Source organism: Salmo trutta, chromosome 4 (assembly GCF_901001165.1).
Source record: "Salmo trutta chromosome 4, fSalTru1.1, whole genome shotgun sequence".
Lineage (NCBI taxonomy): Eukaryota > Metazoa > Chordata > Actinopteri > Salmoniformes > Salmonidae > Salmo > Salmo trutta.
Genome location: NC_042960.1, coordinates 65,197,382 through 65,222,932, shown reverse-complemented (window position 1 = coordinate 65,222,932; position 25,551 = coordinate 65,197,382). Strand labels below are relative to the sequence as shown.

Sequence of the window (25,551 nt, the reverse complement as noted above, 5' to 3'; positions counted from 1 at the left end):
GGCTAAACTGGACCATTCTGGCTCAGAATGAAACCTTATACAACCTTTGTCCTTCCTCCTCGTTATTTAAGGTGGTCTGCTGCTGAATAAATGATAGCATCAGAGCGTCTTCTCCGCTGGCCATTGGTTACATCATCACTGAGGTCAAGCTGAGGACAGGTGGACGCACCTGCTACAACTTGCTCCACCCACAGGCCGGACAGTAAATACATTTGTTTTGTATTTAACCGGGTCAGAAGACATCTCACAGGGGAGACCTGGCAGAGAGGGCTGCTCAGTTCAAAAACTAAACACAAGTCATACAGTACCTTCGACCTAATGGAACAGAGTCATATGTCTAGATGATGTATTAAATACATGGCTCTGGATTGAAACAAGACTGCTAAAAGGACTGAAAGACCAACCAACCTTCCACCCTCCCTTGTCAACCAAGACAACAGTTGCTACTCCGACTAGTGAGGATATTGATTTAAAAAAATAAATCTTGATTAAGTTAAAGACCGACCATTTTAGGATCAAACATCTCTAATCAAATATTTCTTCGCAACGGAAGTTGTAGTCAGTCAACAACATTGTGGTTGTCATGTCAACTGATCATTTCACATTCTTAACTTCATATTTTGTTCTTAGACTGAAGCATTCACACAGCTCAATCATACGCTTGCTCTCCTTTTTATGCTAAGCATATTGAAATATGTTCAGGCCGGTCCACATGTTAGGATTTAGGGGATTTCAGCACCTGGTTGGTGACAGTATCTGATCACAGCTGAAATAACTTTTTGGGATGTTTATATAAGGTAAAGTCTAATGATGCTGTCCCTAACAGGCTGAAACAACTTCTTAATAAACCTAGAAAACAACCTCACCATCAACCTCAACAACCTCACCATCAACCTCACCATAAACCTCAACAACCTCACTATAAACCATAAACCTCAACAACCTCACCATCAACCATAAACCTCAACAACCTCACCATCAAACTCACCATAAACCTCAACAACCTCACTATAAACCATAAACCTCAACAACCTCACCATAAACCATCAACCTCAACAACCTCACCATCAACCATAAACCTCAACAACCTCACCATCAAACTCACCATAAACCTCAACAACCTCACTATAAACCATAAACCTCAACAACCTCACCATAAACCATCAACCTCAACAACCTCACCATAAACCATCAACCTCAACAACCTCACCATAAACCATCAACCTCAACAACCTCACCATAAACCTCAACAACCTCACCATAAACCTCAACAACCTCACCATAAACCTCAACAACCTCACCATCAACCTCACCATAAACCTCAACAACCTCACTATAAACCATAAACCTCAACAATCTCACCATAAACCATAAACCTCAACAATCTCACCATAAACCATAAGCCTCAACAACCTCACCATAAACCATAAACCTCAACAACCTCACCATAAACCATAAACCTCAACAACCTCACCATAAACCATAAACCTCAACAACCTCACCATAAACCATAAACCTCAACAACCTCACCATAAACCTCAACAACTCACCATAAACCATAAAACTCAACAACCTCACCATCAACCTCACCATCAACCTCACCAACCTCACCATCAACCTCACCAACCTCACCATCAACCTCACCAACCTCACCATCAACCTCATCAACCTCACCAACCTCACCATCAACCTCACCAACCTCACCATCAACCTCACCAACCTCACCACCAACCTCCTTGTACATTGTTGATGTTTTGCATAACTTGCCAATACATACAAAATCATTGAGTTTAAACGAAAAATGAATAAGTCAACATGTTTAGTGGATGGGCTTACAGTCATTTAGTCATAGGAAATGTTAGATACATCCACAGGAGGTGTTTGCTTGCCTTTTTTTTTTTTTAGAAGGTAGAGGCTTGGTTGACATTTTAATATCTGCTCTGAGGCAATATCTTGATGCGATGTTGTCTTCCTCAGATAACCGCAGACTAATTTAGTAGTAGAACACGTGAATATCCCAAAGGGATAAAAGGAGATTAGTCTTGCAGCAGAATCAGGAAAAAACATTTTCTTATTTAAGTACATTCAGTCTAGGGACACTGAATACACAACAAGGTGCATAAGTACGCACTGCAGCACATGGTTACCGAGGCTATTTAAATAGTCAACTAAATCAAAGCACATATAGTTCAGAGTGCTGAGTGTGTATTCCACATGTGAGCGTTATGCATAGTGTTATGTATGAATGTTAATTTGAGCTTAATTCCACTTTTCTCGGTGTGTGTGTGTGTGTGTGTGTGTGTGTGTATCAGAATCATCAACATACTGTACATTATAATATAGAGGATACAGTAAACATGGTTTTAGATATACATCACATTCCTATATTCACTGCATATGTTGCAGGGCCTGGGGCCTAGACTGAGGGACTAGACTAGGGGCCTGGGGCCTAGACTGAGAGACCAGGGGCCTGGGGCCTAGACTACGGGCCTAGACCAGGGGCCTAGACTGAGAGACTATACTAAGGGCCTGGGGCCTTGACTAAGGGCCTGGGGCCTAGACTACGGGCCTAGACTGAGGGCTAGACTAAGGGCCTAGACTGAGGGCCTGGGGCCTAGACTAAGAGACAAGACTAAGAGCTAGACTAAGGGCCTAGACTAATGGCCTGGGGCCTAGACTACGGGCCTTGGGCCTAGACTACGGGCCTAAACGTAGGGCTAGTCTTAGGGCCTACACTAAGAACCTAGACTAAGGGCCTGGGGCCTAGACTAAGGGCCTAGATTAAGGGCTAGACTAAGGGCTAGACTAAGGGCTAGACTAAGGGCTAGATTCTATCAGATCCGCGCTAGCTGACACTCGCATAGCAGTTTGTTTTGTCGGTATAGGAGGTGGAACTGCATTAGATCTGTCAAATCCACAAGCGGCTCCCGCCATTATACCTAAAGCGGACATTGCTATTGGCTGCACGGAGTCGCATTAAGAGAAATCCCAATGCAGCCTTGTTTACAAATTGCAACACTGGAATGTGAGATGTAATCTACACCTTGATTAGACTGATACAAAAAAAAAAAAGTGTTATTTTGTTGAATGATTTTTAATTTGAGCGTCAATATTTCTATATATTTCTATATAGCCTACACTTTAACGTTGTGAAATAACGCGAGTAGGGCAGGTGTGGCTTCGTAACAATGATCACAAGAGCAGCTGCTCAGCGATTTGACGGCTCCAACGCAGTTCCACTGCCGAAACAGCCATAAACATCAGCTTTGCGGGTGTCGGCTATTGCCCGTTAACGCTTGATCAGATTGAATCTAGGCCTAAGTGAAAGTGCTGATTGTGCTGAGTGCAGGTGCAGGTGCATATTGTTTAATGTGTGGATATTTATTCACCATGCTTGCACATTATACATGGTTTAATGTTCCATTACTACATCTATGAGCCTTTCCCTGTGCCTGCTCCCATTGGCCAGTGCTATGGGGACACAGTGAGTTACTTCCTGGTCTGCCAAACTCACATCTAGTGGTCAGACAGAGGGCTAAGACATGGAATGAAGAAGCTGCCAGTACTTATTTTAGTACTGCTAAAATAAGCCAGTAGGCCTACTGATGTTAATTTTACAGTGCCAGGCAGTGTTCTAGAGTGAATATTCCCATACATAAAAAATATTTTTAAGTTATGCACGCATGACTAAGTTGCTTTGGATAAAAGTGTCTGTTAAATGACATGTACAGTATGAGTCAAAAGTATGGAAACACCAACTCATTCAAGGCTTTTTCTTTATTTTTTTAAACTAATTTCTACATTGTAGAATAATAGTGAAGACATCAAAACTATGAAATAACACATAACACCTTAACGTGCTACCAGGTGCATGAAGCAAAATGTATGCTTCTTAATAACAGAGTTTTACCTAACTGTAAAAATACCCTGATTAAAGGTCGTTTGAAACTGAAACTTTGGTCAGTAAGTACCATTATAAATTGTTGGAAGCATCCAGACTACCAGTGTGTTAACAGTCATTCTAATACACACTCTAGCTCAAGTGTCACCCAGGCAACCAGAGGTAGATTTAACCAGGCAGAACCAGAGGTAGATTTAACCAGGCAGAACCAGATGTAGATTTAACCAGGCAGAACCAGAGGTAGATTTAACCAGGCAGAACCAGAGGTAGATTTAACCAGGCAGAACCAGAGGTAGATTTAACCAGGCAGAAGCAGAGGTAGATTTAACCAGGCAGAACCAGAGGTAGATTTAACTAGGCAGAACCAGAGGTAGATTTAACCAGGCAGAACCAGAGGTAGATTTAACCAGGCAGAACCAGAGGTAGATTTAACCAGGCAGAACCAGATTTAACCAGGCAGAACCATTGGTAGATTTAACCAGGCAGAACCATTGGTAGATTTAACCAGGCAGAACCAGAGGTAGATTTAACCAGGCAGAACCAGAGGTAGATTTAACCAGGCAGAACCAGAGGTAGATTTAACCAGGCAGAACAATTGGTAGATTTAACTAGGCAGAACCATAGGTAGATTTAACCAGGCAGAACCAGAGGTAGATTTAACCAGGCAGAACCAGAGGTAGATTTAACCAGGCAGAACCAGAGGTAGATTTAACCAGGCAGAACCAGAGGTAGATTTAACCAGGCAGAACCAGAGGTAGATTTAACCAGGCAGAACCAGAGGTAGATTTAACCAGGCAGAACCAGAGGTAGATTTAACCAGGCAGAACCAGAGGTAGATTTAACCAGGCAGAACCAGAGGTAGATTTAACCAGGCAGAACCAGAGGTAGATATAAGCAGTGACCGTGTGAAGAACATTGCTGTGTACAGTGAACTACAAAAGTATTGGGACAATGAAACATTTTTGTTGTTGTTTTGGCTCTGTACTCCAGCACTTTGGATTTGAGATGATGCAGACTGGGCAGACTGTCAGCTTTAATCTGAGTGTATTGTCATCTATATCGGATGAACCGTTTAGAAATTACAGCACTTTTTGTACATCGTCCCCCCCATTTTAAGGGACCGAAAGTATTGGGACAAATTCACTTATATGTGTATTAAAGTAGTAAAACGTTTAGTATTTGGTCCCATTTGGTCCCACATTCATAGATCGCAATGACTGCATCAAGCTTGGATTCATTTCCTGTTTGTTCTGCTTGTGTTTCAGATTATTTTGTGCCCAATAGAAGTGAAATGGTAAATAATGTATTGTGTCATTCTGGAGTCACTTTTATTGTAAATAAGAATAAAATATGTTTCTAAACACTTCTACATTAATGTGGATGCTACCACGATTACAGATAATCCTGAATTAATGGTGAATATTGATGTGTGAGAAAGTTACAGAGGCATAAATATAATATCCCCCCAAAATGCTAACCTCCCCTGTTATTGTAATGGTGAGAGGTTAGCATGTTTTGAGGGTTTGATATAAAATGCTAACCTCCCCTGTTATTGTAATGGTGAGAGGTTAGCATGTCTTGAGGGTTTGATATAAAATGCTAACCTCCCCTGTTATTGTAATGGTGAGAGGTTAGCATGTCTTGAGGGTTTGATCTGTGCGACTACACTAAATCAGAGTTACAGTTAGCAAACAGCTGTTCCTATTCCCTGTAGTCTTAAAAAACATCCCTCTTCACATACACACAAACACACAAAAGCATGCACACACGCGTACACAAACACACACGCACACAAACACACACAGGAGTACACACACAGGAGCACACACACACACACACACACACACACACACACACACACACATGAGCATGACTTAACCAGCGTAAATGAACTTTCCACTCTGTTGTTGTCAAGCCCTCAGGGTTAACTGCTGCAGCTAACAACACATGTTCCCTTAGCTGGATTTCTGTTGTTTTAAATGTTTCCATTTACTTTCATCTGCTAAAAATGTCTACCACAACAACGGAAGGACACAGGCTAAACACAGTATAATTAGTTATTCGGGCTCAACAAAAGGTCTACAGTAGATAGAGAAGAACCATTTTAACACTAGTGAGCCAAACTGAACCGAGGAGAGCTGCACTCTGGGAAACTGTGTCACAACCTAGGAGGGGAAACAATAACAGAGTATGGACATCGTAATATGAGCTGATTCATGTCTTCACTATGTGGGTGTTTTCAACACGACTGAGCTGAGCCCAGCTGTACGGCGCTGGCCTGGTTACACATCCACCATAGTTCCTGGGACCGTGCTGGAAAGGACAATGTGAAAAGAACATATCCAAGCCAGCACAGTACGGTTCAGGTCGGCACAATACTGTTGAAATAGATCTGATTATAATATGTAAGGTGACCGCAACTGTGACTTCAAAGGACAATGTGGAGGGAAAAGATCTGAGCCAGTACACGTCTGTTTGGGTTAGCACGATGAAGAGACAATAGGGATAGTGTGTGAGAGAGTGAGTGAGTGAGTGAGTGAGTGAGTGAGAGAGAGTGAGTGAGAGTGTGTGAGAGTGAGAGAGTGAGAGAGTGAGTGAGTGACTGAGTGAGAGTGAGTGTGTGAGAGTGAGAGAGTGAGAGTGAGTGAGAGTGAGTGAGAGTGTGTGAGAGTGAGAGCGTGTGAGTGTGTGTGTGTGTGTGTGAGAGTGTGAGTGTGTGTGTGAGTGAGTGTGTGAGTGTGTGTGTGAGAGTGAGAGTGTGTGAGTGTGTGAGAGTGAGAGTGTGTGAGAGTGAGTGAGTGAGTGAGTGAGTGAGTGAGAGTGTGTGTGAGTGAGTGAGTGAGTGAGTGTGTGTGTGTGTGTGTGTGTGTGTGAGAGAGTGTGAGTGTGTGTGTGAGTGAGTGTGTGAGTGTGTGTGAGAGTGTGTGTGTGAGTGAGTGTGTGTGTGTGTGAGAGTGTGTGTGTGAGAGTGTGTGAGTGAGAGTGTGTGAGTGTGTGTGTGTGTGTGAGAGAGTGTGTGAGTGAGAGTGTGTGAGTGTGTGAGAGTGAGAGTGAGTGTGTGAGTGAGAGTGTGTGAGTGTGAGTGTGTGAGTGTGAGTGAGAGTGTGTGAGTGAGAGTGAGAGTGTGTGAGTGAGTGAGTGACTGAGTGAGGGAGTGAGTGAGTGAGAGTGTGTGAGTGAGTGAGTGACTGAGTGAGGGAGTGAGTGAGTGAGAGTGTGTGAGTGAGTGAGAGTGAGAGTGTGTGAGTGTGAGTGAGTGTGTGAGTGAGTGAGAGTGAGAGTGTGTGAGTGTGTGAGAGTGAGTGAGTGTGTGAGAGTGTGAGTGAGTGACTGTGTGTGAGAGTGAGAGTGAGTGTGTGTGAGAGTGTGTGAGTGAGTGTGAGAGAGTGTGAGTGTGTGTGAGAGTGAGAGTGTGTGAGTGTGTGTGGAAGTTGTCATGAATGCCAGGTCAGTCAGTGTATTGATAGGGATGCCAGGTCAGTCAGGGTATTGATAGGGATTGGCTAGCTAGGTGTCTCACTGCACACATTCTGCAGTGAACCGACACCCATGTAGCACCTGCTAGTGCTGTTGGTTGGACAGAACACCCATGTAGCACCTGCTAGTGCTGTTGGTTGGACAGAACACAAAATGTGTGTGTGGACACAATTAGGATTTTTATTGTATTGCTTCTGTGTGTGTGTGTGTGTGTGTGTGTGTGTGTGTGTGTGTGTGTGTGTGTGTGTGTGTGTGTGTGTGTGTGTGTGTGTGTGTGTGTGTGTGTATATATGTGTCTCCAGTCCAGTGCTTGTTAAAGGTGAAATTAGCATTAGCCAAGCTGGATGGGACAGAGCGGAACATTCCATATTGACTTGCTGATGAAGCAGTACCCCGTATTGCTCCAGCTAATCATACAACCTGATGGCTCTGCAGGACACACAGACAGACACACAGACAAACAGACACACAAACAGAGAGAGAGAGAGAGAGAGAGAGACACAGAGAAAAACATTGGAAAAATTGTGAATTAGGGGTTTGATTTAAAAAGTCCTGATTAATGATATATCTTGTCCCTGGTCCCTTTTCTTTGTTACAACTTCTCTGAACTACATTATCACCATGTTGTATTGAATTACCACCCTCTGTACTGGACTACAGTACATTACCACCCTCTGTACTGGACTACAGTACATTACCACCCTCTGTACTGGACTACAGTACATTACCACCCTCTGTACAGTACATTACCACCCTCTGTACTGGACTACAGTACATTACCACCCTCTGTACTGGACTACAGTACATTACCACCCTCTGTACAGTACATTACCACCCTCTGTACAGTACATTACCACCCTCTGTACTGGACTTCAGTACATTACCACCCTCTGTACTAGACTACAGTACATTACCACCCTCTGTACTAGACTACAGTACATTACCACCCTCTGTACTAGACTACAGTACATTACCACCCTCTGTACTGGACTACAGTACATTACCACCCTCTGTACTGGACTACAGTACATTACCACCCTCTGTACTAGACTACAGTACATTACCACCCTCTGTACTAGACTACAGTACATTACCACCCTCTGTACTGGACTACAGTACATTACCACCCTCTGTACTGGACTACAGTACATTACCACCCTCTGTACTAGACTACAGTACATTACCACCCTCTGTACTGGACTACAGTACATTACCACCCTCTGTACTAGACTACAGTACATTACCACCCTCTGTACTGGACTACAGTACATTACCACCCTCTGTACTAGACTACAGTACATTACCACCCTCTGTACTGGACTACAGTACATTACCACCCTCTGTACTGGACTACAGTACATTACCACCCTCTGTACTGGACTACAGTACATTACCACCCTCTGTACAGTACATTACCACCCTCTGTACTGAACTACATTATCACTCTGTACTGGATCTGTATGCGTCATCATGGGACATTGATCTTATTTACTTACAGAGTAATCGTAAAGTATTCAGACCCCTTGACTTTTTCCACATTTTGTTTACGTTACAGCCTTATTCTAAAAATGGATTAAATAGTTTTTCCCCCCTCATCAATCTACACACAATACCAGATAATGAGAAAGGAAAAACCAATTTTTATAAATTGTTGCAATTCTTTTTATAATAAAACACGGAAATATCACATTTACATGAGTATTCAGACCCTTTACTCAGTATTTTGTTGAAGCACCTTTGGCAGCGATTACAGCCTCGAGTCTTCTTGGGTATGACGCTACAAGCCTGGCACACAACGCAGGGGTGTGAATACAATGTAAATTATATATTTCTGTATTTCATTATCAAAACATTTGCTAACATTTCTAAAAACATGTTTTCCCTTTGTCATTATGGGGTATTGTGTGTAGATAGGTGAGAGAGAAAAAAAAAATCATCTCTGTAATCCATGTTGAATTCAGGCTGTAACAATAAAATGTGGAAAAAGTCAAGGGGTGTGAATACTTTCTGAAGGCAGTGTATATCCGTGTTACTGATAGACAGCCTCCTCCTAATGAAACAGGACGTTGTTTCTGCACAGTGTCTAGCTTGAGATTTCCCAGTCTCTGTCTCTACATACACATCTCTGCTGACTCTCTGATGCAAGCTGCTGTCCAGCGTCGCTAATAGTTACCAAAACACTACGTCAAACACTTGCCACACTGTGAGTGTGTATGCTATGAGATGTATATGAGTGTGTGTATGTTATGAATAAAGACGCTGTGTGTGTGTGTGAAGTGTGTGAATAAAGAAGTACTTAGAGAGCGGGTAGAGAGCATTATAAATAAGAGGTTCTGTCGATGTTCTGCTGATAGAGGTTCTGTTTATGTTCTGTTTATGGTCTGCTGATAGAGGTTCTGTTTATGTTCTGTTTATGGTCTGCTGTTAGTGGTTCTGTTTATGTTCTGTTGATGTTCTGCTGATAGAGGTTCTGTTTATGTTCTGTTTATGGTCTGCTGTTAGTGGTTCTGTTTATGTTCTGTTGATGTTCTGCTGATAGAGGTTCTGTTTATGTTCTGTTTATGGTCTGCTGATAGAGGTTCTGTTTATGTTCTGTTGATGTTCTGCTGATAGAGGTTCTGTTTATGGTCTGCTGATAGAGGTTCTGTTTATGTTCTGTTTATGGTCTGCTGTTAGTGGTTCTGTTGATGTTCTGTTGATGGTCTGCTGATAGAGGTTCTGTTTATGTTCTGTTTATGGTCTGCTGTTAGAGGTTCTGTTGATGGTCTGCTGGTAGAGGTTCTGTTGATGGTCTGCTGATAGAGGTTCTATTAATGGTCTGCTGTTAGAGGTTCTGTTGATGTTCTGCTGTTAGAGGTTCTGTTGATGTTCTATTAATGTTCTGCTGTTAGAGGTTCTGTTGATGGTCTGCTGTTAGAGGTTCTGTTAATGGTATGTTGATGTTCTGCTGATAGAGGTTCTGCTGATAGTCTGCTGATGGTCTACTTATTTATAATGACGGCCTACCCCGGCCAAACCCTAACAACACTGGGCCAATTGTCCTCCGCCCTATGGGACACCCGATCACGTCCGGTTGTGATACAGTCTGGAATCAAACCAGGGTCTGTAGTGACGCCTCTAGCACTGAGATGCAGTGCCTTAGACCGCTGCGCCACTCGGGAGCCTGACTATGGTGCCTTACCTTCTAAAATATGAAGTCTTACAGTAAGCAGAACAGAAGTAAACGATCTCCTGACCTTCTAAAAGCCTGCATGCTGGGTGCATGCTGGGTGCAGCTTGGAACTCTATGCCAAATGCGTGTGTGTGTGTGTGTAAGAAACCAACTTTTGATGAATCAGTGTTCCACCTAGAGTGGCGGTATAATCTCCATCATAACACCTGTACGTGTATTCTATTAAACAACGTAGATCAAAAACAGACTAGGACGTCTGTCTCCAAATGGCACCCTATTCTCTATACAGTGCACTACTTTGACCAGTGCCCACAAGGCTCTAGTCAAAGGTAGTACAGTATGTAGGGAATAGGGTACCATTAGTGACATAAACACTATCTAGCCATCCCACTGTAGCAGAAGGCAATAAGTTACTCTCTCTGACTTCCTGCCTGAAGGCTATTGGCCGACGTCCGTTCTAGAATCAACGTGTAAGAGATGGCCTCTGACTGTGCAAGACTACCTTTGGTCTGTGATGCACCCTCTTTCCTGTCAGCTGCTCGTCTTAGTCACTTTGGCTCTGTCTCATTTGTCTAAAAAGTCCTCGCCTGGCATCTTTCATTGCTCCAGGTGATGGGTGTAGAAGGAGTGAGCGCTGACCGGAGTGACCTTTCAACTCTGTTGTTCTGTTATTATGCATGCGTTACACATTTTCTCACAGAAAATCCATCTGAAAAGGCATTTTTCTTTTTACGAGCTTCACCACTCTGTTTCCGCTCATAGGTTATTCCTCTCTTTTTCTTTCACCACTTTTTAAACATTTAGTCACAAAACCCTCTGGGAGTACCATGGTCAGCCACTTAAAATGGAAATGGATCTCTCTCCCTCTCTCCTCTCTTCCCTCTCCTCTCTCAAGTATCGTTTGAGAGTAAATCCTGATTAAGCATGTTCTGTCAAGACAGTCAAAGCCCTCCCGAGTGCCGCAGTGGTCTAAGGCACTGCATCGCAGTACTAGAGGCATCACTACAGATCCGGGTTCGATCCCAGGCTCTGTCGTAGCCAGCCGCGACCGCGAGAGACGGCGCACAATTGGCCCAGCGTCGTCCGGGTTAGGGGAGGGTTTTGCCGGCTGGGATTTCCTTGTCCGATCGCGCTCTAGCGACTCCTTGTGGCAGGCTGGGCACATGCACGCTGACTGCGGTCGCCAGCTTTACTGTGTTTCCTCTGACACATTGGTGCGGCTGGCTTCCAGGTTAAGTGAGCAGTGTGTCAAGATGCAGTGCGGCTTGGCGGGGTCGTGTTTCAAAGGACGCATGGCTCTTGTGTCACGTCCTGACCATAGTAAGATGTTATTTTCTATGGTAGAGTAGGTCAGGGCGTGACAGGGGGTGTTTTGTGTTTTTCTATGTTTTCTATTTCTATGTTCTTAGGTTCTAGTTTTTGTATTTCTATGTTGGCTTGTTTGGGATGATCTCCAATTAGAGGCAGCTGGTCCTCGTTGTCTCTAATTGGAGATCATACTTAAGTAGGGGTTTTTCTTCCTGGGTTTTGTGGGTGATTATTTTTGAGTAGTGTTTGTTTCTTCTCTGCGTCACGGTTTGTTGTTTTGTGTATTCAGTTTATTTATGTACTGCATAGTTTCACAGAGTAAATCAAAATGTGAAACGTTGGTCATCTCCTTTTGACAGCTGTGACATCTTGACCTTCGAGTAACTACCAGTTGGATTTCACGAAATTGGGGATAAACATTTATAAACCAAAATATATATATATATATATATATATATATATATATAAAAGAATAAAAACATAATAATAAATAAAAAACATTTGAAATAAGTGTAACGCCGTTGCCAGAATTAGACCAAGGTGCAGCGGAGGATGTGTTCATCATTAGAATTTTAATAGACTGAACGAACACAATACAAAAACTAACCAGAAACAGTTCTGTCAGGAAAACACACTAACAGAATACAATCACCCACAAAACCCAAAGGAAAAACAGGCTACTTATGTGTGACTCCCAATCAGCAACAACGAACTACAGCTGTGCCTGATTGGGAGCCACACACAGCCAAACCAAAGAAACCAGCCAACATAGAAAAATGAACATAGAACGCCCACCCAATGTAACACCCTGGCCTAACCAAAATAAATAACAAAAAACCCCTCTCTATGGCCAGGGCGTTACAATAAGGAACAAATTGAGAGTATAAGCCGCTGCCTCTAGATCACCAGTACTACATGGGTTAAACTCCCCTGCTCTAGCACGTTCTCTCTCCTGTAGATTACCAGTACTACATGGGTTAAACTCCCCTGCTCTAGCACGTTCTCGCTCCTGTAGATTACCAGTACTACATGGGTTAAACTCCCCTGCTCTAGCACGTTCTCTCTCCTGTAGATTACCAGTACTACATGGGTTAAACTCCCCTGCTCTAGCATGTTCTCTCTCCTGTAGATTACCAGTACTACATGGGTTAAACTCCCCTGCTCTAGCACGTTCTCTCTCCTGAAGATTACCAGTACTACATGGGTTAAACTTCCCTGCTCTAGCACATTCTCTCTCCTGTAGATTACCAGTACTACATGGTGTCGTGTCTTTGGCTATGCCAGATTAAGTGATATTTCATGCTATTCTATCAAATCCTTTCTCTGTAATTAATATTACCTGATTAAGCTAATCATGTAAATGTAATTAACTAGAAAGTCGGGGCACCACGGAAGAACGTTTATAGAGCCGTTATCTTCCGAATAAACTCTTAAAATACTTAGTAATCTTTTACATCGATAGCCGTCATCTTAATCATCTTATTTTCAGTCTCATAATGAAAGTTGTAAATTCTTGGTTATCTTCACGAACCCTGGCTAACAAGTTGAATCAGCAATACAAATATTGGGTTTAATTATTTATTTACTAAATACCTAAACCAATCACACAGAATTACAAATACACAGAATACAAATGATGTCATACAGAAAACATCCCTGGTGGACGGAACCTGTATGAAAGCTGGTTACACAAAGAAAGGGGGTTGGGCTTGAATGAAAGAGCGGGAAGACTTAGGAACAAAGAAACAGCAGCTATGCTATCGTAAATACAGTATCTTATGCATTCTAAATTACCGCCCATTTGGAAAAATATTTACTCTGAGCTGCGCTTCGTTAGGTTGGTCGTAGATGCTGGCCGGGTTGGCCAACAGATCTTCCTGTACTCGGAACAATGTCTCTGGTGGTACATTGAATACGTGGTGGTATCTTCGTCTGTTCGTTGTTAGACTGGATCCGTCGTCCGTCCTTTCCTAGCCCACGTCTACAGCGGCCGCTGCTAACTCAACGGCTAGGAAGTATCACTTCTGTAGTGAATAAGCTCAAAGTTCATACCATTCGCCACCAAAGCTCACGCCGAGGTTGGCTTAGTTCTGTACTTGACGTGTGTCCTTCTAACGTAGAGGCTGCAGACCTCACGTACTGGAACATGTGGTTATCTTTTGGTCAAAGGCTTATATAGTGGAGAGGGGGAAGGATGTGTTTCATCGTTTATAACCCCTGTCTCTTCACAGGGGTGGGCCACTGATCAAGCAGGGCACTTTCCTTATGAAAACCCAATTCTCTCATTTGGAAGCTAAAATTACATTTAATCTCCTAACAAACAATTTCAATATCAAACATTTCAATTGCATAACAATTCCATGTGACTCTGATAACTAGAGGGTGTATACTTTCCCAGGTACAGTTTATGTCATCCTGTCATCAGTCATAATGTCTCAGATGACAACCGAACTGACATCCATACTCATTACGTTCCAAAGCATATTTCCAACTGGTTTTATTACCAAAATATGGTTCCTTTCCCCATTTGTTTGATGTTCCCAGACTCTCTATATTTAACAGGACAGCAGTCCTTCAGGACAGCAGTCCTTCAGTAGGGTCAGAGAGGGGAAGGGAGAAAGGTATTTATGGGGGGGTCATAAACCTTACCCACAGGCCAACGTCATGACAATGGGTTAAACTTCCCTGCTCTAGCCCTTGGTTCTCTATGGTGTTTAGGTCAGAGCGTGACTAGGGGGGTGTTCTAATCATTCTATTTCTATGTTGGTGAGTTTTATGGTTCCCAATTAGAGGCAGCTGGTAATCGTTGCCTCACAGTCAATTAGAGGCAGCTGGTAATCGTTGCCTCTAATTGGGGATCATATTTAGGAAGCCCTTTCTCCCACCTGCTTTGTGGGATATTGTTTCCGTTAGTGCCTATGTGCGCGCTGTACTTCACGTTCGTGGGACGTTTTGTTGTTTCACTGTGAATTAAAATGATGTGGAACTCAACTCACGCTGCGCCTCTGTACAATCGTGACACCTTGTGTCTGCTCCTTTCATTATTTTTGTATTTATTTCTGGTAGTTTGCTCACTCAAAGTATTACCTGATGTAGCTATACAGTTACCAAGTTATAACTGTCTCTCCTTACTACAGGGCCTGTCTCAGGCCCGCACACACAAGCGCATACACACACACACACACGTCAGCTCCAGGTTTAAACAGCCAGAGACTGGGTGGCATTCAATCCAAATAAATCCTATTATACACCGCTGCTTTAAATGCCAGGTAATTCAATAGGGAACTGTGGCCTTTATAGAAACAAATATGAAGAAGGACCATACTGGTCTTCTCTATTCACAATCAGTCTGTCGGCTTATTATTGTCTGTTTGTGTTACTTTTCTTTCTCACTCAGTCACGCCTGTGGTGCATTGTGGGCTGGCTCTGATAATAGAGCTTACCGAGTCCTTAAAGGTTTAGGACTGGTTTGGGCATCTCCATTTACAGTGTTTTTTAGGCCAGGACTAGACTTAATCTGGAAACCATGATATCCATCAGATTAGTCAATCTTTACATTTACATTTTAGTCATTTAGCAGACGCTCTTATCCATTTTAGTCATTTAGCAGACGCTCTTATCCAGAGCGACTTACAATAGTGAATGCATACATTTCATACATTTTTTCCCCCGTACTGGCCCATCAGGGCTTCTTCTTCCTGGGTTCATTCGCTAAGACACAGTCCTGCTAACGCTATGGTTCATTCACTAAGACACAGTCCTGTACTGCTAACGCTATGGTTCATTCACTAAGACACAGTCCTGTACTGCTAACACTATGGTTCATTCACTAAGACACAGTCCTGCTAACACTATGGTTCATTCACTAAGACACAGTCCTGCTAACGCTATGGTTCATTCACTAAGACACAGTCCTGCTAACACTATGGTTCATTCACTAAGACACAGTCCTGTACTGCTAACACTATGGTTCATTCACTAAGACACAGTCCTGCTAACGCTATGGTTCATTCACTAAGACACAGTCCTGCTAACGCTATGGTTCATTCACTAAGACACAGTCCTGTACTGCTAACGCTATGGTTCATTCACTAAGACACAGTCCTGTACTGCTAACGCTATGGTTTATTCACTAAGACACAGTCCTGCTAACACTATGGTTCATTCACTAAGACACAGTCCAGTCCTGCTAACGCTATGGTTCATTCACTAAGACACAGTCCTGCTAACACTATGGTTCATTCGCTAAGACACAGTCCTGCTAACGCTATGGTTCATTCACTAAGACACAGTCCTGCTAACACTATGGTTCATTCACTAAGACACAGTCCTGTACTGCTAACGCTATGGATCATTCACTAAGACACAGTCCTGCTAACGCTATGGTTCATTCACTAAGACACAGTCCTGTACTGCTAACGCTATGGTTCATTCACTAAGATACAGTCCTGTACTGCTAACGCTATGGTTCATTCACTAAGACACAGTCCTGCTAACACTATGGTTCATTCACTAAGACACAGTCCTGCTAACACTATGGTTCATTCACTAAGACACAGTCCTGCTAACGCTATGGATCATTCACTAAGACACAGTCCTGCTAACGCTATGGTTCATTCACTAAGACACAGTCCTGTACTGCTAACACTATGGTTCATTCACTAAGACACAGTCCTGTACTGCTAACACTATGGTTCATTCACTAAGACACAGTCCAGTCCTGCTAACACTATGGTTGATTCACTAAGACACAGTCCTGCTAACACTAGAGGCCAGGCACTTGTCCACTGATAATTGCTTGTAGTTTTGCTGCAACCGATTTGACCTTCAGTGACAATTTATATTCTCGTCTCTTCTATTCTCAGAGTGTGTTCAGTATGATGATCCTGATGGGATGTTTTTGTCTGACCCTCAGGATTCACCCCAGCCTCCTCCACCCCGGCAATCTCCCACACGGCAGAGCCAGCCGGGGTCAAGGCCTAGGTCAGGGACACGGACACGGGCTAGGACACGGGAGCGGCTCGATCTCTGCATCATCGTCTGTGAGCAGCATACATCAGGCCAAGCCTTCGCTACGCAGGATCAAAGGACGCATCCACAGGAGCAAGAGCCTGGACAGCATCGACCTGCTGGACTCCAACGTAAGTGAAGACACTATATGACAAGACTTTTTCCTATTACTTCAAGCCCCTAAGTAATAATATGGTAATTTAGCAGATTATTTTATTCAAACAGACAGAACTGGTAACATTTACAGATTCAATATGACCCCAAACCAGTGGAGGTGCTGAGGTGAGGACGGCTCATAATAATGTCTGGAACGGAACAAATGGAACGGCATCAAACACCTGGAAACCATGTATTTGATGTATTTGATACCATTCCACTTGTTCCGCTCCAGCCGTTACCACAAGCCCGTCCTCCCTAATTAGGGTGCCACCAACCTCCTTTGCACCACATGCCATGTACATGTTTATGTGAGCTAGCTACATAGCCCTAGCTAGTAATATGGTCATTTAGCAGACGCTCCTATCCAAAGTGACTTACAGTACAGTGAGTCAGTGCATATATGTTTTGTATATGGACCTATGTACATGTTTATATGAGCTAGCTCCATGTTGCACCTAAGTAATGATAAGATCATTTCCAGAGTGATTTACTGAACTGTCAGCATTGGTAGTGACACATTCAGTGCATGTGGCCCATGCTAGTGTAACCTGTGTGAAATGGCTAGCTAGTTAGCGGGGTGCGCGCTAATAGCGTTTCAATCGGTGGTGTCAATCGCTCTGAGACCTTGAAGTAGTTGTTCCCCTTGCTCTGCAAGGGCCGCGGCTTTTGTGGAACGATAGGTAATGATGCTTCGTGTGAGGCAGTTGTTGATGTGTGCAGAGGGTCCCTGGTTCGAGCCCAGGTAGGGGCGAGGAGAGGGACGGAAGAAAAACTGTTACAATGGTATTGAACTCACAGTCACCCTGCCTCACTGAGACATTGGAACTCACAGTCACTCTGCCTCACTGAGACATTGGAACTCACAGTCACTCTGCCTCACTGAGACATTGGAGCTCACAGGCACTCTGCCTCACTGAGACATTGGAACCACAGTCACTCTGCCTCACTGAGACATTGGAACTCACAGTCACTCTGCCTCACTGAGACATTGGAACTCACAGTCACTCTGCCTCACTGAGACATTGGAGCTCACAGTCACTCTGCCTCACTGAGACATTGGAACTCACAGGCACTCTGCCTCACTGAGACATTGGAACCACAGTCACTCTGCCTCACTGAGACATTGGAACTCACAGTCACTCTGCCTCACTGAGACATTGGAACCACACAGTCACTCTGCCTCACTGAGACATTGGAACTCACAGTCACTCTGCCTCTCTGAGACATTAGAACCACAGTCACTCTGCCTCACTGAGACATTAGAACCTCAGCCAGATTCAGGTTCATGGCTGTACTTGGTTCAGAGGCAGGCTGAGAGGACGAAGGCTGGTTGGTCCGAGTAGCCAGCTAGTGCTCAGTTGTAGTATCCATCTCTGAATTTGGTTTGATTTATTTGATCATTAAAAGTACATGGAAGTGTGCTCTGGCAGGAGACAGTGGTGACATAACAACTATGAAGGATAATTAAACAGTAAGGCCCGAGGGGGTGTGGTATATGGCCAATATACCACGGCTAACGGCTGTTTTTACAGCCAAGGTGCCTTATTGCTATTATAAAACTGGTTACCAACGTAATTAAAGCATTAAAAATAAATGTTTTGTCGTACCCGTGGTATACGGTCTGATATACCATGGCTGTCAGCCAATCAGCATTCAGGTCTCAAACCACCCAGTTTATAATACACAATGAAACTCTAAAGGCTTATTTCCATTATGGTCCTGCTGCTGTCCGTCCGCATGTCTGTCCTCACGGAGAGGAGTGACTCAGAGTGACTTACTGCAAACTCGTTATGTCTTCATGAGCTGTCAATCTCTCACGCACACAGGATATATGCATGCTCGCACAAACGCACACACCTCAGTTTCAGGTTCAAAGAGCCAGAGAGGCCACTGTCATGTCATTGTGTCTCTCTCTCTCTCTAGAGACTAAGAACACAGCTGATGGCCTCTGGCCTCTCACACTGTATATGACTTTAGCACACTGTGTGTGTGTGTGTGCGTGTGTACATTGCACAAGAGAGAGGGAAAGGGAAACTTGCTGACTAGCTCCAACCCAAACGCAGCTGATGGAAGTAACGGTCCGCATTACAGTGATGAGGGGCTGCAGCTGTGGAGAGGAGAGGACCCGGGGAGAGGAGAGGTCCCGGGGAGAGGAGAGGACCCGGAGAGAGGAGAGGACCTGGAGAGAGGACCGGACCTGGAGAGAGGACCCGGGGAGAGGAGAGGACCCGGAGAGAGGAGAGGACCCAGAGAGAGGAGAGGACCCAGAGAGAGGAGAGGACCCAGAGAGAGGAGAGGACCCAGAGAGAGGAGAGGACCCAGAGAGAGGAGAGGACCCAGAGAGAGGAGAGGACCCAGAGAGAGGAGAGGACCCAGAGAGAGGAGAGGACCCGGGGAGAGGAGAGGACCCGGGGAGAGGAGAGGACCCGGGGAGAGGAGAGGACCCGGGGAGAGGAGAGGACCCGGGGAGAGGAGAGGACCCGGGGAGAGGAGAGGACCCGGAGAGAGGACCCGGAGAGAGGACCCGGAGAGAGGAGAGGACCCAGGGAGAGGAGAGGACCCGGGGAGAGGAGAGGACCCGGGGAGAGGAGAGGACCCGGGGAGAGGAGAGGACCCGGGGAGAGGAGAGGACCGGGGAGAGGAGAGGGCCCGGAGAGAGGAGAGGACCCGGAGAGAGGAGAGGACCCGGAGAGAGGAGAGGGCCCGGAGAGAGGAGAGGACCCGGAGAGAGGAGAGGACCCGGAGAGAGGAGAGGACCCGGAGAGAGGACCCGGGGAGAGGAGAGGACCCGGAGAGAGGAGAGGACCCGGGGATAGGAGAGGACCCGGAGAGAGGAGAGGACCCGGAGAGAGGAGAGGACCCGGAGAGAGGAGAGGACCCGGGGATAGGAGAGGACCCGGAGAGAGGAGAGGACCCGGAGAGAGGAGAGGACCCGGGGATAGGAGAGGACCCGGGGAGAGGAGAGGACCCGGGGATAGGAGAGGACCCGGGGATAGGAGAGGACCCGGGGATAGGAGAGGACCCGGGGATAGGAGAGGACCCGGGGATAGGAGAGGACCCGGAGAGAGGAGAGGACCCGGAGAGAGGAGAGGACCCGGAGAGAGGAGAGGACCCGGAGAGAGGAGAGGACCTGGGGAGAGGAGATGGGAGGAAAGATCTACCTATCAGTGAGTGATGAGGGGCTACAGCTGTGGAGAGGAGAGGACCTGGGGAGAGGAGAGGACCCGGAGAGAGGAGAAGACCTGGGGAGAGGAGAGGACCCAGGGAGAGGACCCGGGGAGAGGAGAGGACCCAGGGAGAGGAGAGGACCTGGGGAGAGGAGAGAGGAGCGGATCTCTTTCCAGCAGCATCCCACTACAACCTCACTCACATAGTGTGGGAAAACAAGTCCACTGCTCCATAAATGTTTTATTCATTTCTGGTTTATTTGGATAGGAACAGATCAAAACACTGAGTAAAAAAAATCATCTGATGCCTTGTACTACAGCATCACACTACAACCTCACATATGGCCTCTGCTACTATTTGATTGGTTGTGACATGTAACGTTATCACCATTAGTTTAATGACATCTACTAAAAGCTCCTTCACACAGGGCTGGAGAACCAAACTGCTGATGCGGAGATCTGGGACGGATTCATAGCGTGTTTTATACTAAAGCAAAAACTAATGTGACCTTGCATTAGGTTTTGAATGAAGAACAATCACTATAATTGGGGCGGCAGGGTAGCCTAGTGGGTAACCTAAAAGTTGCTAGATTGAAAACCCCCGAGCTGACAAGGTAAAAATCTGTCATTCTGCCCCTGAAAAAGATAGTTAACCCACTGTTCCTAGGCTGTCATTGTAAATAAGAATTTGTTCTTTATTGACTTGCCTAGTTAAATAAAATAAAAATACATTGTGGCATGTCTAACCATTAGTTTTTATAGCACTAAAACCTCAGTCAGAGGGGTATGCAGCCAAGTAAGATCAATGACTTAGCCAGATAACTTGCCTTTAAATAGGCACGGTCTAACTGACTCAACAACACAAAAATACATTATCTAAGTTTAACTTTCTTATGCTGCGTTTAGATGGTACGAAGTAGAAGGTAGACGGCAAACCGGATGTCATTGTTTTCAACGGGAGCACAACGGTAAATGCCGTTGAGTCTGGCTGCGAATACCGTCAACCGCCACCGTTAACGGCGCTTTCCGACCAGCTTTAAAATAGTTCAACTTTTGCAGTCAGCCGTGGCGTTGTTTTCTTCCGGATGTTGATATGCACTGTTTGTTTACTGGAATCACCATAGCAACGCATACAGTGGTGTTGGCTTGCTTTTACCGTCACCGTCTTTCAGCTCCGCGGACTGGTATGAGGTGTACCCCTCAGGCCTGTTACTGCTGTACTGGGGTCTCTTGGTTTCATAGTGTTGTTTATACTCATAAACAACATCCATGCTTCATAGCATTTGGTTCATTTCTGGATTATTTGGATAGGGACAGATAGATGCATTGAATAAACAAACAGGAATCTGTCTCCTTGCACCACAGTGTTTATATATATATATATATATATATATATATATATATTCAGATTTTCAACACCTGTCCCTTGCAGTATCAATTTGACTCTTTCAGTTATGTTTGGAAGTGAATATATGATTTGTCGGGGTGTAAATATGTATATAATTCAGGACCATTAATACAATTATAATGCTCCTTGCTGGATATTGTAGTTATTACTCCATAATAGGGGGGCTGTCTGTTTCTGTTTTCATGTTTGATGGCCCATCCCTTTGACTTCATGGCCAGGGGGTGGTGCCGTGGCTGTGGGCCCACTCTCACTGTCATTGTGTTGGCAAGATGACCACTTGTTCACAGAAAGCTTGAATCAGATGTTTGTGCTAAGGCTGCAGAAAGCACAACAGAGATAGAGAGAGAAGGACTATGAACCATTCCTGGAAGAACAGACACTGGGGAAGAAGAGAGGAGAGGCTGCTTAGCCTCTTTGTAGGCCGTCATTGTAAATAAGAATTTGTTCTTAACGGACTTGCCTAGTTTAAATAAAGGTTACATTTATTTATTTATTTATTTATTTGTTTATTTATATTTTCTGATCCATTCTTTCATTCATATGTCTTTACATCTAGAGCAATACCTCTTTCTAGTATTCTATCATTCTGCCTCTTTTCCTAACCTCCTTCCCTCCCTCCCTGCTGTACTAAGGACAACCACAATGTCAGGGACAGAATGTGTGCGTCCCAAAATGGGACCCTATTCCCTATATAGTGCACTACTTTTGACCAGAATAAGGCACTATGTAGGGAATAGGGTACAAATTTCAGACTGCAGACAATGTCATTGTAAGTTGACATAACTAGCCAGTGACGGACTCACCCATCTCATATCTATCTTTCTATCTTACAGTATTATGCAGCAGTGAATGTACAGTATAATGAATTAATTTAGTTGGGATAAGAACTGAGCTTCCTTTTAATGAATAAATGTACTGCTTGCGCTCGCACACACCCACCCCCGTAGGCTTTCTTTGTGTACATTAGACTTCTTCACCGAGACAATAGAGACATGAGTCATCTTTCCTGCTGTTCAGAGGAGTTTTAAACCCCCACAGAACATACGATGTGTCCACAATGCCCCCTCCCCCCCTATTTCCTATGGGCCCTGGTCTAAAATAGCGTACTGTATAGGTAGGGAACAGGGTTCCATTTGGGACGCATCGTTAATTTCTTGCAGTAATATCCTGGAGGAGTTCTACAATAATGATAATTTCCATCTAAGGACCTTGGTTATATATGTGAGAAGTAAGAAGATGTGGGGTTTTTTTATGCAGTATTTTTCTTGCCCCCATCAGCTAGTTCAGAGAATATTTTAAGGAAGGAATGTTTTCTGCAGAGAGGTTAGAGTATATCCCAGGCCCTATATAGTGCACTACTTTTGACCAGATGCATAGCACCCTATTCCCTAGTGCACTACTTTTGACCAGATGCATAGCACCCTATTCCCTAGTGCACTACTTTTGACCAGATAAATGGCACCCTATTCCCTAGTGCACTACTTTTGACCAGAAAAATGGCACCCTATTCCCTAGTGCACTACTTTTGACCAGATAAATGGCACCCTATTCCCTAGTGCACTACTTTTGACCAGATAAATGGCACCCTATTCCCTAGTGCACTACTTTTGACCAGAAAAATGGCACCCTATTCCCTAGTGCACTACTTTTGACCAGAAAAATTGCACCCTATTCCCTAGTGCACTACTTTTGACCAGATAAATGGCACCCTATTCCCTAGTGCACTACTTTTGACCAGCAGGGAACCCCCATTTCTCTATAGCTAATCACAGGGAAGTAGTGTTGTCTATATTGGTCCAGTAATACAGGACTAGTAAAGGACCAATGCACTCTACTTTCATCACATTTTTGTAACTAAATGTATTAAGAGTGTTTACCAGCATTTGTAACTTGCTTGATATATGTTTACAAGTTTCAAGACAATACTTTTGCAGATGCAACTTAATTCTATGTGAAAACTGAAATGGTCTGTTCATTCCTTTTCCATTTTAGTAGACACTCTTAACCAGAGCAGTAGTGAGTGTGTACATTTTCATACTGGTCCCCCCGTGGAAATCGAACCCACAACCCTGGTGTTGCACACGTCATTCTCTACACAACTGAGCCACATCATCACAAACCACTTGATGTCTCCATGTACTCAATTACTGTGTTGTACATTGTTTTCTCGTCATGGTGATGAAAAGTCTACAGGTACTAACCTAGATGACCAGCCTATGTACAATACACTAATGTACATGTAAATTAAGTGGTTTGAAAGGATAGTAAATTAATACTGCGCAAAAAAAGTTGTTTTCCCATGTTATTTGATCAAGAAAAATATTTAATTTGATGTGGATGTTTGATGACAGAGTTTTGTTATTTCTAGATTCCATTAGAATGACATCACAGAGAAAGGAACAGGGCAACAACTCTCACAATTCCAACTATTGAATCCTGCTAAATTCTGTTCTCAATTATACAACTACCCTTTTTGCCAAAGCAGAGATGCTACAGACGTCTATATCGGTATGCTAATACTAGTAAAAGCCCAGTGCACTACTTTGGTGAACAAATATTTATAGCAAAAAATAACATGTATTTTTATTAACATATTTTTTTTCATTCAGATTTTTCAGGGGGCGCTGCATCACCGTCAACAACCCTACTTTCCGTGGCTATGAATATAATGCACTTCTTTAGACCAGAACTGCCATTGCAGACACAGACAAACTAAGAGGGCCCTACTGGTATTTGATATACCATCTTTAATCCCAGATTATCTGATGTACCAGATGCATCTTTATAACAAGATTATCTGATGTACCAGAGGCCGTTTAAAAACCAGATTATCTGATGTACCAGAGGCAGTTTTAAAACCAGATTATTTGATGTACCGGATGCAGTTTTAAATCTCAGTTCATCTGATGTACTAGATGTATCTTTAAAACCAGATTATCTGAGGTACCAGAGGCAGTTTTAATCTCAGATTATTTGATGTACAGGATGCACTAATTAAAACCAGATAAAAGCACTAATCAAAATAATCACTCTTTAAAGGTGCATGATCACTCAGCCTAATATATATATATATATTTAAAAAAATCTGCTTTCCCCCCTCTCCTTGTGCCTATATGCACACACACACCTAAAATCCCCTTTCTGGCTGCAGTAAAGCCTACTGTGAACAGAGGTTCCCAAAGCACCCCGTACCTAAAAAGAAAATTGCGTAAGCATTTTTCCTCTGCTCAGTCCTCTGCTCAGTCCTCTGAATGTGCTGCAGCTGCATTTATGGGGGAAAGAGGAGCAGCAACTGCAGCCGAATGAGCCAATCTGCATATTCAGGGTTTGTTGTAAGGAGATGGTTCCTATGTGAAGGAGGAGGTGGAGGCGTGGAGAAGGAGGAGGAGAAAGAGAAGGAGGAGGCATGGAGAAGGAGAGTGTGGGAGGGGTCTTGTGCTGTGTGATTACAGTAGAGTGGGAGGTTTTGTGTGAAGTGAAGGGAGGACAGGAGGGTGTGAGAGGGAAGAGGACAGGAGGGGATATACAGAGAGGAGGACAGTACAGGAAGGGGTGATAGGGAGGAGGACAGTACAGGAGGGTGTATAGGGAGGAGGACAGTACAGGAGGGTGTATAGGGAGGAGGACAGTACAGGAGGGTGTATAGGGAGGACAGGAGGGTGTATAGGGAGGACAGGAGGGTGATAGGGAGGTAAGGAGAAGCTCTGTCTTATATGACACTGGGATGGAGTAGAGCTTGCATGGCGTTTAGTTTGCCTGTGTGTGTGTGTGTGTGTGTGTGTGTGTGTGTGTGTGTGTGTGTGTGTGTCACGTGTGTGGAAGGCATGAAAGGCATGCCTGCGAGACCCCACTGCCTCTGTGGAAAACAGCAGATGTTAGGAGCAGTGACTCAGGAGCAGGGTCTTTGGAGAAGGGTGTGTGTGTGTGTGTGTGTGTGTGTGTGTGTATG

General features: G+C 44.3%; 1 protein-coding gene and 1 long non-coding RNA gene across 6 annotated transcripts in view; one reads left to right on the top strand and one right to left on the bottom strand.

The window, feature by feature from the left end:
• LOC115192877 (tight junction protein ZO-1-like) overlaps positions 1 to 25,551 on the top strand; it is a 168,074-nt gene that overhangs the window by 8,794 nt on the left and 133,729 nt on the right. For all 5 annotated transcript variants that reach the window (XM_029751799.1, XM_029751798.1, XM_029751802.1 and 2 more), the window contains exon 2: positions 16,774 to 16,999. In XM_029751799.1, the coding sequence (XP_029607659.1) occupies positions 16,774 to 16,999 (226 nt within the window). The remainder of the gene's footprint in view (positions 1 to 16,773; positions 17,000 to 25,551) is intronic.
• The window catches only part of LOC115192879 (uncharacterized), a 55,071-nt gene that overhangs the window by 4,504 nt on the left and 25,016 nt on the right, over positions 1 to 25,551 (bottom strand). The gene's annotated exons all lie outside the window — the stretch shown is intronic.